At 28.1% G+C, this 15,639-nt stretch overlaps 2 protein-coding genes across 5 annotated transcripts; one reads left to right on the plus strand and one right to left on the minus strand.

Annotated features, from left to right (window-relative positions):
* The first annotated feature begins 1,915 nt into the window (after nucleotides 1-1,915).
* On the plus strand, nucleotides 1,916-7,189 carry LOC101266263 (protein SOSEKI 1). 4 transcript variants are annotated; one of them, XM_010325174.4, is made up of 7 exons: nucleotides 1,916-2,062; nucleotides 2,618-2,763; nucleotides 2,880-2,949; nucleotides 3,803-3,921; nucleotides 4,500-5,079; nucleotides 5,595-5,699; nucleotides 6,885-7,189. In XM_010325174.4, exons 2-7 carry the CDS (start codon nucleotides 2,628-2,630, stop codon nucleotides 7,012-7,014), a joined length of 1,140 nt encoding a protein of 379 aa, XP_010323476.2. In that variant the 5' UTR covers nucleotides 1,916-2,062; nucleotides 2,618-2,627; the 3' UTR covers nucleotides 7,015-7,189. The 4 variants fall into 4 exon arrangements, with proteins under 4 accessions (XP_010323476.2, XP_069155805.1, XP_019070945.2 ...); XM_069299704.1 differs by having other exon boundaries at nucleotides 2,624-2,763; XM_019215400.3 differs by having other exon boundaries at nucleotides 1,928-2,062; nucleotides 2,618-2,697.
* Nucleotides 7,190-7,281: 92 nt separating this feature from the next.
* LOC101256626 (uncharacterized) lies at nucleotides 7,282-11,382 on the minus strand. The gene is made up of 5 exons (XM_010325181.4): nucleotides 11,012-11,382; nucleotides 10,382-10,927; nucleotides 9,382-9,741; nucleotides 9,168-9,259; nucleotides 7,282-8,324 (listed from the first exon to the last, which is right to left on the minus strand). Exons 1-5 carry the CDS (start codon nucleotides 11,108-11,110, stop codon nucleotides 7,538-7,540), a joined length of 1,884 nt encoding a protein of 627 aa, XP_010323483.2. The 5' UTR covers nucleotides 11,111-11,382; the 3' UTR covers nucleotides 7,282-7,537.
* Between the last annotated feature and the right edge of the window lie 4,257 nt (nucleotides 11,383-15,639).

The raw sequence follows: 15,639 nt of genomic DNA on the forward strand, positions 1-15,639 counted from the left end.
ATTTATATAATACTTGGTCAAAGTCGATGATTTTTTAGCTATACGTAAGAAAAAATTGTTTGGTGACTTTGTTATAATTTTAGGTAAAGTTTAAATTAATGGCTTTTTGGTATACAAAATTACTTTAGGTACAATTACTTAGGTAATATATTTGTTTTGACTTTTGTATTATAAAAAATGATACTAATTTAATAAACTTTTGATACAATACACTAAAAATTGAGCAACCATCAATAAAATCAATAATGTTTATGATTTAAGACGCTATGAAAATGTGAAATAACTAGCTGTGGAATTTATCAGTATTTTCTATCTAATTCGTTGCTAAAATGCTCCTAACTATTTGGATATTTTTACAATGGATAGGCTGTTAATATGTACCTCAATAAGATTAAATTTAAAATTATGTTGTGAGCTATAATTTATTTTTTTTGTCCTTTACCAATTTCTTTTTTTTTTCTCTAGTAATGAATGGAATAATAACAAAGTCGAAGGCAATATTTTTATTGAGAAAATTTCATGTTTGCAACTTTATATATATGTAAAAAATAATTTTCATCTTAATTAATCACTTACACCTATCTAATTCCACCCCTGACAAGGAAAACTTGTGGATAAGCACATTATGAAAATGTCAACACTTAATTTTCTCACTAATTAGCGATAGTTTATGGCATGTAATTGGTTGTTTACTGAACTTCTCTCACATATAACTATTTCTTGTTGAATTTACAATCTTAACTAACTTAACAAACCATTAGCAACCTATGGGAAAATAATGGCCACTAATAATTCATTTATCATTTGATTAGCTACAAGACAATTTAAATAAAATGTATATAATTAAAAATGTAGTTCTATTATTAGAAATATAAGCAAATGTTGTTACACATCATTAAGAAGAAAGTCAATTAGGTTACCCAACCCTTACTAATATACGTAATTATAATAATCATTCTCTTATTTAATTTATATATATATGATTTGTTTCTTTCTATATTACTTATTTTATTATAATAAATAACTGTGCATAATGTTTTAATCTTTTCCATCATTGCATAGTAATCTTACAAATGGCTAGTAATTATGGCTCCATGACTTATTAATTACGATTTCTTGTTTGTGTCTATATATGTACGTACTTTTATAAAATTGTCTCTTTACTTAATTCTTCTTTCTACTTAATTAGAGAGTTAGGTATAGTTTGAAGTGAATTTGTTTGATTATTTTAATTACATAACCTAAATATTCTCATTACTTTAGTTTTTCGAACTACACTATAGCAAAAACAACCATAGTCCTAAAATACAAGGTTGGAAATGAAACCACGTGGAGTTGAGCCCCAAAATTCATTGTCAAAATAATATTCCTCTTAAGTTAAGTTATACATAAAAATGTTGCAAAAAGGTGATATATAAGGAAAAGTCTTGATAAAATAAAATAAAATAATAATAACAAATAAATGAATAATATTATTTTGATCACCATGATTTTACTTCTATTTAAAAAACTCTCACTTTTACTTATAAAACATTTACACAAAAAAACTTTATATAGGAAAGAAATATATTTTGGACCATATATATATATATGAAATTCATTCATTAAATATTAAAACAAAAGATGTTTGTTAACCAAATTAAATATATTTATATTGTAATATTCATGCAAATCATTACAAAATTATGGATAAAATAAAGTTTCTATTAGGTATAAACAAAAATATGGTCAAAATCTGTTATCTCCACCCCACCCACCCAACCTCCAACACAAAAAAATACATATACATTTATATATATATATATATATATATATATATATATATATATATATATATATATATATATATGTATTTCTATTTTATTTTTTTTTGTATAAGTTGAGCATATCGCGGGAAATCAGATAAAACTTTCTTGGAACACCTAATTTCTCTACTTGTATATATGGTTTAGAAGCTCTAGATCTACTTCTTCACCCCATCCCATCTATCAAACTCCTCATTTTTTTCTTGATAAAAAACAATCACTTTCTTTTTCTCTTTCATTCTTCAAAAGAAACAAAGGTAATCTACAAATCCAATGATGTTTATTTTGATTAGTGTGTAAGAATTTCTATCATTTCAATAACTTTTCATGTTATATTATACTCTTTAAATAAATTTGAACTACACTAGCTAGGCCTGCACTTGCACATAAATATATATATACCATGTTTATCAACAAAGTATCCATCCTTAATCAGAGATCTCAAGTTTGAATATTTTTGATGCAGCGTCATCTTTTTCGAAGAGTGTTCTTTGTAAATTTTGATTTAATCGAATTTAAATATGTTATTGAACATAAAAAAATATTTTACAAACATGTTTCTTTTAATATATAATTAGTTAAAGTTCTCGGTTAAAAGCACGATAAAATTCGTTATTCCCTTTTTTAATTCTTCTAATCTTTAGAGCAGGCCGGCATACATAGACTTGTCCCATATTCTTGATATTTTAATTACTTTTATTATTACTTTTCTTTAATTTGTTAATATTATATTAAAGCATGCCTAGAAAGAAGAATTCAGTTAGTTTTAATAAAATTTTGTTTGTTTAATACTAATTGTAAAAATGAATTAGGAGAAGATTAATGGAAGGACAAAATCACGGAGGAGGAGAAGTGAGAAGACTTCATATCATATATTTTTTGAGTAGAAAAGGTCGTATTGAACATCCTCATCTCGTTAGAGTTCATCATTTCTCTAGAAATGGCATTCGTCTTAAAGGTTTTTTTTTCTATATATAAATAAAGATTATTTTTCATTTCATTTTTTTTAAAATTGTGAAAAAAATAAACGATTGAATTTTATCTTTTTTAATTAATGATTGGATTATATTGTAGATATTAAGAGATGGTTGGGAGAATTGCGAGGAAAAGACATGCCTGAATCTTTTGCTTGGTCATATAAGAGGTTAGTTCATGTTTTTATTTTTTTTTTAAAAATTCATTAAATTGTTTGCTTACAAAATTAGCTTAGTGCTCTTCTCTCTCAAAAAATTGATATTCCAAAACATTATCATACGTGCTGAGTTAATATTTAAGAGTTTAGAATTCATGGATGTATAGTTGTGATAATATTATATTTGAAATTTTGATTCTTTATCTATATCTATTAAAAAAGAAAAAAGCAGAATTGTGGTATAAATCTCATAGTACAAGTTTAAAATTTAATGTGGTGAAATGAAACCTACATGCTCAGTGTCCACTAAATCAATATTACGCATACATTTTTATCATTTAATTGTAATTAAATTAATCAATATAACACATCGAGTATTTGCGTATTAAATAAAGTTTTGGATTCTGAATATATCTGTAGTTTATTAAGAGTTTATCCCTTTTAAAGAGTAACGGAGTAATGAGTCAATATAATGTATCATATAATCTACTTAAGAAGAACTCTAGTCTCTCGAGCTATAAATAAAACATAGTGAATAATACGTAAAATCGCCTAGTTAAATAAATTCGTCCTATTTTTTTTTTTAAAAAAAAAAATTGTATCTAGTAAATTAAAATCAGAATTGAGGTACAAACCTCATATTACAAAGTACTAAATTTAATGCTCTGATCTTCTAGTGGAAGTCACGAGAATCAATCTTATCACACCTCAACAAAGATCAATTCTCAATTAATTGTGCTGGAAATATATATATATATATATATATATATATATATATATATATATATATGATATAAAAGTTTTGGGATTTTATTTCTAAAAATAGAAAAATAAATTTAGGAAGTCAAATATTATGATGATGCAGGAAATACAAAACAGGATATGTATGGCAAGACTTATTGGATGAAGATCTCATTACTCCAATATCGGACAATGAATATGTTCTTAAAGGATCTGAAATTCCATCCATCACCATTATTAAAGGTAACTATCCCTTTATCGAATTAATTGCTAAATTTATTTTCGATAAACAGTTAGTTACAGTAAAATCGCAAAAGTAGTTTATAATGTTATGTGATGATGAAGCACTCGCTATTTTTATAAGGTTATCACGAAACTAGACATTTTTCTTTAAATATTATCAAGCATATAAGTTAATGTATTTCTTAGATAGACCAACATGTTTGCTTATCAACTTCAAGTAGGCTTTGAACCATTTTATGGATTTGGGCATTTTTAATCATATTCTAAGGGTACAATTAGTGGAATTGTATAATTCATAAATTGAAGTTTAATTTTAAAATGGCAGCATGGTACATACAATTAAGCACATTGTACAATATTATTTCAAAAGGGAAGAGAAAAATTTACTTGTCTATTCTCATTAAATGATGAATATTGCCTTAATTTTAGCATAAATTCACTTCATTTTAGTGTGGAAAAGAAAATTTAATAATTAAGGATCAAATAAAAAAAAAGGCAAATTTATAGATTTAGTCAACAAAATATCAATTAATATTAAGATTTGTTATTCAATTATAAATTGAACTTCACATTTGCAGATGTTTCAAGTGGTGAAAAAGAAGTAACAAAGGAACAAACAAAAGAAGAAGCTCAAGATCAAGTTTTTCTCATGGATTCATCAAAGAAAATCTCTTCAGAAATCGAAGAAGATTCTCAAAATATTTCTTCTGAAACATCTACACTCACCACCAATTCACCGAAATTCGAAGAAGAAGAGGAGAAAAAAATCGGTAACAACTCTTCTTTCTCTTCGAATTCCTCTTCTTCTATCTCTTCTTTTGGTTCGATGAAAACCAAGAAGAAAACAGAGGATAGTGAAGAGAAAACAGAGACTAGTCAGAACAATGAAAAAACATCGAAAAACCCGAAATTAAATAAGAGCAGAAGCTATTCAAATGGAGCTTCAAGTATTTTCAGGAATTTGATTACTTGTGGCGCTGTTGATACTAATGACTCTGGAATTATTCCACTCAAAAAAAATAAAACTTCTTCTGCTGCTGCTGCTGCTGCTGGTGAAAAAACAGTTAGTTTTTCATCAGAGATTTGTAAAGCTGACAAAATTGGAGGATCCCAGAGGATTTTTGGCACTGCTTGGAATCAACAACAGACTAATGCAAGGTGATTTTCGCGTTTTACGTATCTATTTATTATGAATCGTTACTTATAGTTATCTTTTATCGGTCCAAATAGTTAAACATGATTTCAGTTAAGGCTAATATTGAAGTAAAGCATGGAACCACCTTAACGTTGATTTGGTGCATATTTTTTCGATTTATATCGAGATTAAATGTTAGTTATTATGAGTCGTACGTATAATTTTGCATAGAGGTGGGCCACGTATAGAAAAATATTGTAAAATATATTTTCTTTTAGGAAGAAAAAAAAAGAAGATAAATTAATATTAATATGAAAAACATTTACATCCACTACCTATTAATTAATTTTGTTTGGAGGTTAACAAATTAATATATATGTATATTTATTTAATTAGATTTGATTGAATCTACGAATTTCTATCTAGCTTCGCTTCTAATTTTACATACCTTAATATAATTAAGTAAAATATCTATATATTTTTTATAAAATTTCTGAATCCGTCGATGATTAGCTTAGTAGTTTGTTGTGGATTGCAGGAAAAGCTGTGATGGGGCATTCAGTATGTCAAAGAATAAAAGTGAATTTGGTAGCCGTAGATCAGTTTCTGCTAATTATAAGCCAATCAATGGACCCAACTGCTCGTAAGTTCCTTCATAACAACTAAATTAAGTATTATTTTTTTTCGATTCAAAATAAGAGATATTTTATTGTTTTTTTATTTTAAAATTTTAAGAAGGAATTGATTTATTTTCAGAATAATCATAAATCATTAATTAGTTTTTCTCTGATTAGGGATAAGTTGGTATAAACCCTTCTCATTTTCTAGAAATGAATACTTATAAGTTAGAACGGATGTATCTAAATTAAATTAGTATATCATTCATTCATTTATATTTGTTATAATTGATTTAAACACAATTAACATGATTATTTTATCATATTATTTATTTTATTAATTGATATTTAATGTTAAGTCTTGTAAAATAATATGACAAAAAGTTATGAATACTAAGGATAAAAAGAAAAATATAATAATTGTTTTTTTCTTTATATGCTAAAAATAAAAATAAAAGTAGGAATGTATGTTGGAATTGTTGCCAAGTATACCCTCTTTCGCTGTTACTTGTTCCCATACTTAGTAACTATTTCAACATAGATTACTTTTATTTGCTATTTTTTAACATGTGAAGAGAAAAGATAATTCTTTTTTTCATTATTTATCCTAAATATTCGTTACTTTCTTGTCATATTATTTTTCAATTATTAATATTAAAGATCAATTAATATAGATAATATAATAAAATAATTATATTAATAATTATTTTTTTAATTAGATTTACCAAATACAAATATGATAAATGAAAAAGAACCATGCGATTTAAAGTATGTTTCTCATTAAATTGAACCACAAATACACATTCTACTTACTGGCATGCTAGCTTAAAAATGACTATTTTTTAAAAATCACTTTTACTTCCCACATTTTTTTTAATCTACAAGCCTTTTAAAAGAATAATGTTTTTTTTAAAAAAAACTATTATGCTTTTATATATCATCTTTAATTATTTAAAATGTTAATAATTTCTCTTCAATAAATAAAAAGACAGTTAATCTTAGTAATCACAATATTAAAGTATTTATATATGTGTTCTTCACTTAGATTTTCTGCGTTAACTAGAAAAATATAGGAGTATAAATTATATCTTAATATTATAGAAATAACAATTATTTTGGACTATCTATTTTTAGTAAATTCGACAAGTAAAATGATTCGGAGGGAGTTTATTTTCTTAAATATCAACATAGTATGAATGTGTGTGTTGCAGGCAATGTGGGAAGCCATTCAAGCCAGAGAAACTTCATGCTCACATGAAGTCCTGCAAAGGAATGAAAGCTCTGTCAAAGGCTGCTACTCACAAAACCTACAAGGATGCGCCAAAAATTGATTCTCTTTGACTCTATCAAATGCTAGCTTTCATTTTTTTTTTTTTTCTAGATTATTCTTATTCAACTCTATTGGAATTAGATTATGTTTTGTTTTTAGAACTTTTGGAAAAGAGCCTTCCCATGTATATTTTTGAGTAAGAAGGTTCACAGGTAAAAGCCTGAGCAATTCAAGAATTCACAAGTAGTTATGAGCCTGATTTTCCATGTTAGTATCAAGTATTACGCGTGCGAATCTGAGTTAGTTGAGCCGATATCAGATTAGACAAGCAAAAATGATAAGAAAGAAAAAAAATTTTGATGATGGAAATACCTAATTTAAGTTTTTCTTTCTCCAGCTTAGTGAAGATATATTCTTCTTTACATTTGGATACTGAAGCAGTATGTCATATCTACTCCTCTCTAAATATCTTAGAGCCTAATCAACTGTTAATGACCATATTCAGGTCATTGGAACATACCTAATCTAATAGCATCTGTAACGAACAATCGAATTTCCAGGATGTTAGTAGTCAATTGCTAAGATCATAGCTGGTTACTTGCCTCCAAGAATCGAGGAGTCAACATGATCGAGCAAGAACCTATATAACTTCTGTTTTAATCCTTCTACCCTCTCATCTATTCTGTTACCTAACTTAAGCATGTCATCCAACCACTGATTGACACTTTTGAGCTGACCAAGAAGATCTACAATTTCAGAATTTCCGTCTACAGTATCAAGCCCAAATCCCTTGCTCAATGCATCTTCTAAGAAGTTCAAGAACCAAGCTCGAGATGAAGAAAGCAACTTTTCTGCTAAATTTGCAGCCTCCTTCACCCCACTCCCTTCGGACCACTCTTCCCTTTCGATATTTGTTCTTCTGGTAGTGGCTGGTAAATGCTGCTTCGGTTTAGATACTGAACTTCTTCTACTAGAATTAGGACCAGACAGCCCATTGGCTTTAGTGCTTTGCTTGTTTACAGGCGAATGGTTTTCTGCTTCACTAATCTTTGGAGTGCTCTCTAGTATAATGTGATGAGATTTCTCGTTATCCAAATTTCCATTCTTGTCTTCCTTTGTGAACAAACAGAATTTGGAAAGTTCTGAATCAATTGCAGCTTGAATCCAAGAGGCTGCGTTCTTATTGGTAAAGTTATGGCAAATTTCAGGAAAGGGATCCTGCAGACACAACTTGTCATTGCCTTTCGCTTCAGGAGTTCTCATCACCAATGATTTGGTAAGAGACGCTGCTTTCTGCATGTTTTGATGAAGGTTTAAAAATTGCTCAATCAATTGTCCAGCAGGTACTTTCTTCGATGATTCACATAGTTCTGCAAACATACTGTAGAGAAATGTAAGAGGAAGCTTACCTTCTATGTCTTAAGGGTAGAACATAGGTTTAGAAGAAAGTTAACACTGCCAGTGTGATTTCAAACCACGATTAATACATGAAAGCATTCAGAAAATTTGTTTCAATAAAAAAGACCAGTGCTCAGATAATATCCAATTCTTGGCAAACAACACCTGAACTACGTTTACTAAGAAGATAGAGAATGGGATATCTGCTAAACATATAGAGTGAAGAAGTTCGTCATTCAATAGTAACTGAAGGCTGAGCTTCCGGACATGTCAATGTGATCAGAGTGTTGCAGAGTGAAAATATAACATGCAAAAAGGTGATCTAATACAACCATTCATGCTTGTACATTGAAAAGAATAAGACTAGATAAAACGTGTCCCTAAGGATCGCTTTTACTTTATTTCCAACTAAAAAGATAAGGATAAATAATATCTCGTAATGACAAGTGATGTGTAGCATGTAGGTTAGGTGCATGTAAGGGCATCACGCAAGCAAATGAAACACTGCTAAAGAAAGGAATGCAACGACTCAAAAGGCAGCAAAGACCACATAATCTTGTATCGTACCAATATATAAATTATGAACCTAATGCAAGATAACATTGTAGGATGAGTAATCGGAGTGGAGTGCAATAAATCTATCTAATCAAGATTGATCCCGCATAAGGGTATTCTAGAACTAAGCGAACAAATTATAAATACACACCAACAGAATAATATGATTCAAATATTCAAAGGCAGAGCTTCTATATTCCAGTAGTTTCATGTCACATACTGGTAAAAATACATGCAAAGTAGAGGCATCGAAATAAAGCTGAACCATTACCTCATGCACTGGATGACACCTTCTGCAGCAGCAGCTTCTTCTAATGCATGCATAGCAGACAGAAATGCAACATTTCTTGAACTTGTAACTTCCTGAAGAGATTATAATTCACAACTTGATGACACAACTTCTTGAAGAGATTATAATACACAATTTGATAGGCAAGCATACCACTATCATAGACTTATAACTAGAACATTCATTCTTCACATACCTTGCCAAGATCACGAACTGTTGATGGAAGTGAACTCCATGAAATCCTTGAGTCGGACCAATTTTTAAAACTGATGGCCACCTTTGTCAGATTGCACGGAAGAGTCTTATCTTGGGAAAGCTCTAGATCTTTTCTAGCGGGCTTGCTAACTGCTCTTGGTGAGACAATAAGCTCTAGATTTTTTCTAGTAGGCTTGGTAACTGATCTTGGCGACACAATAAGCTCTACATCTTTTCTAGTGGGCTTGCTAACTGACCTTGGTGACACAATATTATTCCTACTTGTAAGCGGTGAAATACTTGCAGTTGAATGTCTTGGAGTTGAAACTTTATCTAAAGAAGGCTTCTTCACAGAAGGAAGCTGCAAAATATCGATTCATCCAATTAAAACACAATCAACAAAACATAGCCATGAATTTTTCTCTTAAAAAGACTTGGTCAATATTATATTAGACTGCCTGAAGTTTCACATTCATCCGATAAACAACACCAACAATATGATTTGTGATAACTCACCACCCGTACTCTATAAGACTATAAAAATACTGAAGCAAACCACATAACTACAGGGTATGTTCTTAGCATTTCCATGGAAACGAATAGCCAGGAAGCTTGAGCTACAACATGTTACATAATCTCGATTTGGAATGAACAGTTATATCCAGTATCTAGTCCAATCCATCCATTATTGTACAGAAAGAACCAACATTTTTACAGTTTTAAGTTTAATCTAAATATGAACTTAATGTGATCTCTTTGATGAACCAAATAAAGAAAAAGACAAGGACATTGAAATTAACCTAGTGCATTATTGTCTAACCATTTTTGCCCTAATTGAATCAGCAAATTGACCTAAAAGAGAAAACAAATAAAAATAACTATTCTAACAAACAGCATTAATCACAAAAAGATGAAAACTTTCAACAATGGCATGCCTAAATTAAATGAATTCACATTCTGCCAAAAGTTCATCAACAACTAATTTATGGGGGTAAACTTACAGAATCCGAACCCGGAAACCCGGTTTTCGATTTGGACCTAGGTGTAGCTCCAGCACCATTTTTCTCACCGGGGCTCCGATCCCATCCTCTTCTAACTGAATCGAAACTCAATCTCCTCATCTCTAACCCATCAACCTTCCCATTCCCAATGGACTGTCTTCTTGATTTTACATCCTCACTCAGCACCACTCTGTTTATTTTGGTTTTCACCTCGACCCTTTTCACTTCACCATTCTTCTTCCCTCTTTTCGGGTCGGGTCGGTTCCGAGCAGTGAGAAAATCACTAGAAATCAAATCTTTAGGATCCCCAACACATGGGCGTCTGTTGGGAACGGGCTTGAGTCCACGAAGAACCGGAACAGGGGAACCGGAATCAAGACGAGTAACATGAATGAACTGACCCAGTTGGATCTTGTCACTCAGTATCAACTCAACATCTTGTTCTGATACAGAAACGTAAGCTGAATGTTGAGAATCTGATACCCTTAAATAAAATCCCCTGCTTTTCCATGGATCATCATCAAGTGAAGGAACAATACTAATCACCTGAAAAACCCCATTATTATTAAAGTGATACACCAGCATTGTTATATAAAAAGAAGAAGAAGATTAGTATTTTTCTGTACATGCCTGAAGAAGAGCAGAGCGGTGTTGTCCAGCAACTTTGGTTTCTTTATCATCTAGATGTTGCAAGAGTTTAAGCAAAATACCAGGCGTTAGAGACGCCATTAGTGCAATGTAGATGAAACAGAGAGCAAAAAAGAAAGATTAACAAACATGGCCAAGCAAGATTTGGGAGAAGGTATTTGGGGGGTATGGGGAAGAGTGAGTTTGAGGCGAATCTCAAAACGGAAAAAGGACACGTGTCAGCTGGGGATGTGGTCTATGGGTGACAGAGTTGCAGAAATGGTACAGAAGAGAGAGAGAGAGAGAGAGAGAGGAATGGGCAGAGAGTACGTCCGTAAGGAAGAAGGCAGTAGAAGACAAGATTCAACTAAAAAGGTAGTGTAATGCTCCTACCTGGAGATATTACAAAAATCAGCCTTTTCTATCATAAAAAGATGCAAAATATTTTCTCCTTTCAATTTTATTTGTATGCTATTTAAAATTTTATTATCATTGTTAATTAAATAAAATATGATTAAATTTCAAAATTTGACCTTCAATTAATTTTGAGTATTTTTGGATTAACTCACGAAATTTCAAGCTAGTAAGTTTCAAGAAAAATATTTGACTATTTTTAAAAAATATGATTTATGTTATGAATTTTAAAAGTTATAAAAAAAATATTTTTAAGTTTAAGTTTGTATTGTTATTTTATAATGCATATGTTCCAAAAAAATAATTCAATAACATAATCGATAAAATTAACAACAATACTATATATAATAATATGGACAAGAATAATACATTTTTGCATATTCAATTTTGTTACTGATTCGAAATGAATTATAACTCATTAAAAATAATTTTTTATCAGGTTTTATATAAATAGCAGAGTGAAGTACTTATTAATGGAGTAATTTGATAGATAACTATTAATTGGATTAACAAATGATTAGTGTTTTCTATAAAGTATTAAATAAAATATGATTGAATTTCAAAATTTGAGCTTCAATTAATTTTGAGTATTTTTGGATTAATTCACAAAATTTCAAGCAAGTATTTGGCCAGCATTTTGTCATAAGTTTCGAGAAAAATATTTCACTATTTTAAAAGAATATGATTTATGTTATGAATTTTAAAAGTTATAAAAAAATATTTTTAAGTTTAAGTTTGTATTGTTATTTTATAACGTATATGTTTAGAAAAATAATTCAACAACATAATCGATAAAATTAACAACAATACTATAATAATATGAACAAGAACAATACATTTTTCACATATTCAATTTTGCCACTGATTCGAGATGAATTATAACGCATTAAAAATAATTTTTTATCAAATTTAATATAAACAGCAGAGTGAAGTAGTTATTAATGAAGTAATTTGATAGATAACTATTAATTGGATTAACAAACGATTGGCGTTTTCTATAAAAATATATCATTTTAGTGTAATTTAAAAAAATTAGAAATTGGGCCAAATAATTTTTTTGTAAAAATGAATAGCATAATTTATGAACTGGAGGAGTGTTCTATTTATTTTGAGGTGTGTTATTTGAGGATTTAACGAGTCTTTTTCGATATTTGTGATTATTTTATTTATTTTCAAATAAATGTAAATGACTAATATTTTGTAAAAAATAAGTGTTAAATACTCAGAAAATTTAGTCAGAATTTAATCAAGAATTTTAAAAATTATAATATTTTTTTAATTTAAAATAAATTAATTAATTTTTTATTTTTTAATTAGAAGGTATTACAGTTAAAAAAATAAAAGTATTTAAAAATAAAGCAACATGATAAAATATCATTTTCATCAAATTGTAATTAAATTTTCTGACCAAACAAACTTTTTTCTTTTATAAAAACTGAGAATATTAATTTTTGACAAATTTAAGAACACCAAATTATTAGATATATACTTGAAAAAAGTATTTTGAACTTCCCCGCAAAATATTTTTTTTTTTTAATTTTCTCATCCTATACGTGATTCATTGTTTCAACTGCACGGTTGTGGGTCCTCTAAATTTCATAAATCGATATTCTTTCTTCCAAAATGTTTGGACAATTTGTTTGGAAATACTATTAGAAAGAAACGTCATAAATATTCTCTCGTTTCTATTTATATGTCATCATTTTAAATATATTTTTTATATGAAATTAATTAAAATTATCATTGTATCCTTAGTTAATGTTCTCTTATAGTCAAGTTTCTATAAATGAATATGAATTAATTTATTTTAATTAATATATATGACTTATTTACTTATTTTTTATATGTTAGTCAAATGTTATTTTACTTAGACACTTTAATTGGACGATATTTATTTTAGACATTTAAAATAAGATTTTTTATTGTGTTATTTTGACACTTTTTGCTTACATGGCATAATTCACCAACGTAAAATCATTCTTTAGTTAATTTATTATTATTTTTTTTCTTCTTCTTCTCTATTTTTTCAGCCATTATTTTACTCATGTTAACTTCATCCATTCTGAATGAAGGTTTCAGCAAAATAATTCTTTAAACTAATTAAAATATTCCATTGTCTATCAAGCTATTTATTAGGGAAAAAAGAAGAAGAGAGAGTGCAGCTTTAGGATTTGATATTTGGGAATTTAAAGAAGTCGGGGGTTTCTGCAAAAGGAATAGAACTATAGGAGTATATTTGGAGAAGACTATTATGGGATGGGGTGCTTCTTTTTTTTATTGATTTAAATTTTATTTTATTTTGTAATTATGTAGGTCATGTGTCATTAATTTATTAGTTATTTTTTATTTTTTTTTAAAAAATTAATTATTTAAAAATCAATTTTCACACAAATGACAAATGTCATCCTTTAATTCGTTACTTTACACGTTATTCACGAGTAAAATACACGTATGTTATATATTTTTGCTGATATTAAAATAAGTGTCAAAATGACACAGTGAAATTCTACCTAAAATGTCTAAAATGAACATCGTTCAATTAAGACATGCAAGTGAAATATTGTGCTAAGTAGGCAAAAATAAAAAGAATATTTTTATTTTGTATTGATAATTATAAAGAACCAAAAAAAAAAGTTACTAGTTATAGAGTTTAATATGATTTGTCATTTCAGGTGGAATTTTACTTTGATTACCTGTAGGTCTTATTAAATTATTCTGAGATTTTCATATCATTAGTCTTCATCTATAAGATTTTCATATCATTAGTCTTCCATCTATAGGCAGTACTCCTTCGATTTTACAAAGAATAGTTTACTTTAATTTGGCTGGAAATTGAAGAAAGTAAATATTAAAGTTATGTTAAATGTATAAAATTATTCTTTAATCTTATGGGTTTAAAGGTGTCATGTGAAAAGTTGTTACAAAAAAAAATCATTCTTTTTAAATAGACTAAAAAATAAAGAAGGTCATTCTTTTTAAACGGAGAGAGTATAAAATATAAAATTATATTTTCAATTTCTAAAGCTACAATTCTACTATTTTTCCATTTAAGATAATTAACTTCAATATTTGTACGAAACGTTTTGATTTTCGCTATTTAAAATACAAGTAAAATGAGAGTTTTATGAAAAATATTTAATATTGCTAGCTAAAAATATTGTAATCTGATTTTATTCAAAATATAAAAGAGGAGAAAACTACACCCACTCATATAATTTATACTAAATTTACGAATGATTTCAAATAATTTAGTATCGTACTATTAATTAAGAGTTCTCTATCATATATTAAAAAAAAATATACATGTATGTGCATGTATTTTTGCTACCAAATGTACTAAAATAAAAAGAGTGGTGAGTAAGATGATCATGAATCACAGACACATGTTAATTGCACCAGATACACATAAGACATATCTAATCTGATTCTCATGTAATTGAAATACCTGATACATAGGAGAGTGGTAAGAGAAATGGGAGGAAAGTAAGGAAGGCGAGTTATATTTATTTATGTATTTTATATACATGCTAATTCAATTGGATACAATATATTTAGAACAAATTTATTAAAATTTAACCCCATATTTCCTGATATACATGTTTTCTATACATATATGAATATACCAAAATCTGGTAAATTTCATAATATTATAAACTAAAATATATTCAAATATAATTAGCTCGTAAACTAGTGAATTTCTTTTTAGATTTTCTTGAGAAAATGAGAATGATCATATTGGGTTTCTCATTCTTTTGGCCCATTGGGCCCAACGTTCATGGATCTCCTTTTCTTCTAGTTTTAAATTGTAATTTCAATGTTCTATCCTTGCCCTTTTTGTTTTTTAAATGCTGCAGGTTTTTATCCGTAAAATAGATGAATTTAATGACTGAAATTCAAATAATTAATATAATTTTTTATTTGATAATACAAAAATAAAAACTTAATATTACTTACTAATACTTTATTATATTTCTGTTGTTATTTATTTCTTACTTGACATTACTTAGAGTTTGTTTGATATTATTATTGAAAATTGCTTATTTCTAGAAAAATAATTTACGATTGGATAATTGACTTCAAAACCATTTTTGGGAAGCAGATTGTGCTTGTCTAATTTTGTAATTAAAAAATTTCAGAGTCAAATATCAAAAAATTGCTGGCATCGGAGTTACTTTAAAATTAATATTATTGTATAGAGAAAACTATTTTAAAATATA

This window comes from Solanum lycopersicum, chromosome 1 (genome assembly GCF_036512215.1).
Source record: "Solanum lycopersicum chromosome 1, SLM_r2.1".
Taxonomy (NCBI): domain Eukaryota; kingdom Viridiplantae; phylum Streptophyta; class Magnoliopsida; order Solanales; family Solanaceae; genus Solanum; species Solanum lycopersicum.

Excerpts from the sequence above, each read along its gene's own strand:
- LOC101266263 (XM_010325174.4), top strand. The coding sequence starts at position 2,628 with ATGGAAGGACAAAATCACGGAGGAGGAGAAGTGAGAAGACTTCATATC. Across the intron at positions 2,950-3,802 it reads TTTGCTTGGTCATATAAGAG|GAAATACAAAACAGGATATG; the intron begins GTTAGTTCATGT and ends ATGATGATGCAG. Across the intron at positions 5,080-5,594 it reads CAACAACAGACTAATGCAAG|GAAAAGCTGTGATGGGGCAT; the intron begins GTGATTTTCGCG and ends TGTGGATTGCAG.
- LOC101256626 (XM_010325181.4), bottom strand. The coding sequence starts at position 11,110 with ATGGCGTCTCTAACGCCTGGTATTTTGCTTAAACTCTTGCAACATCTA. Across the intron at positions 10,928-11,011 it reads ACCGCTCTGCTCTTCTTCAG|GTGATTAGTATTGTTCCTTC; the intron begins GCATGTACAGAA and ends GGGGTTTTTCAG. Across the intron at positions 9,742-10,381 it reads GGTTTCCGGGTTCGGATTCT|CTTCCTTCTGTGAAGAAGCC; the intron begins GTAAGTTTACCC and ends GATATTTTGCAG.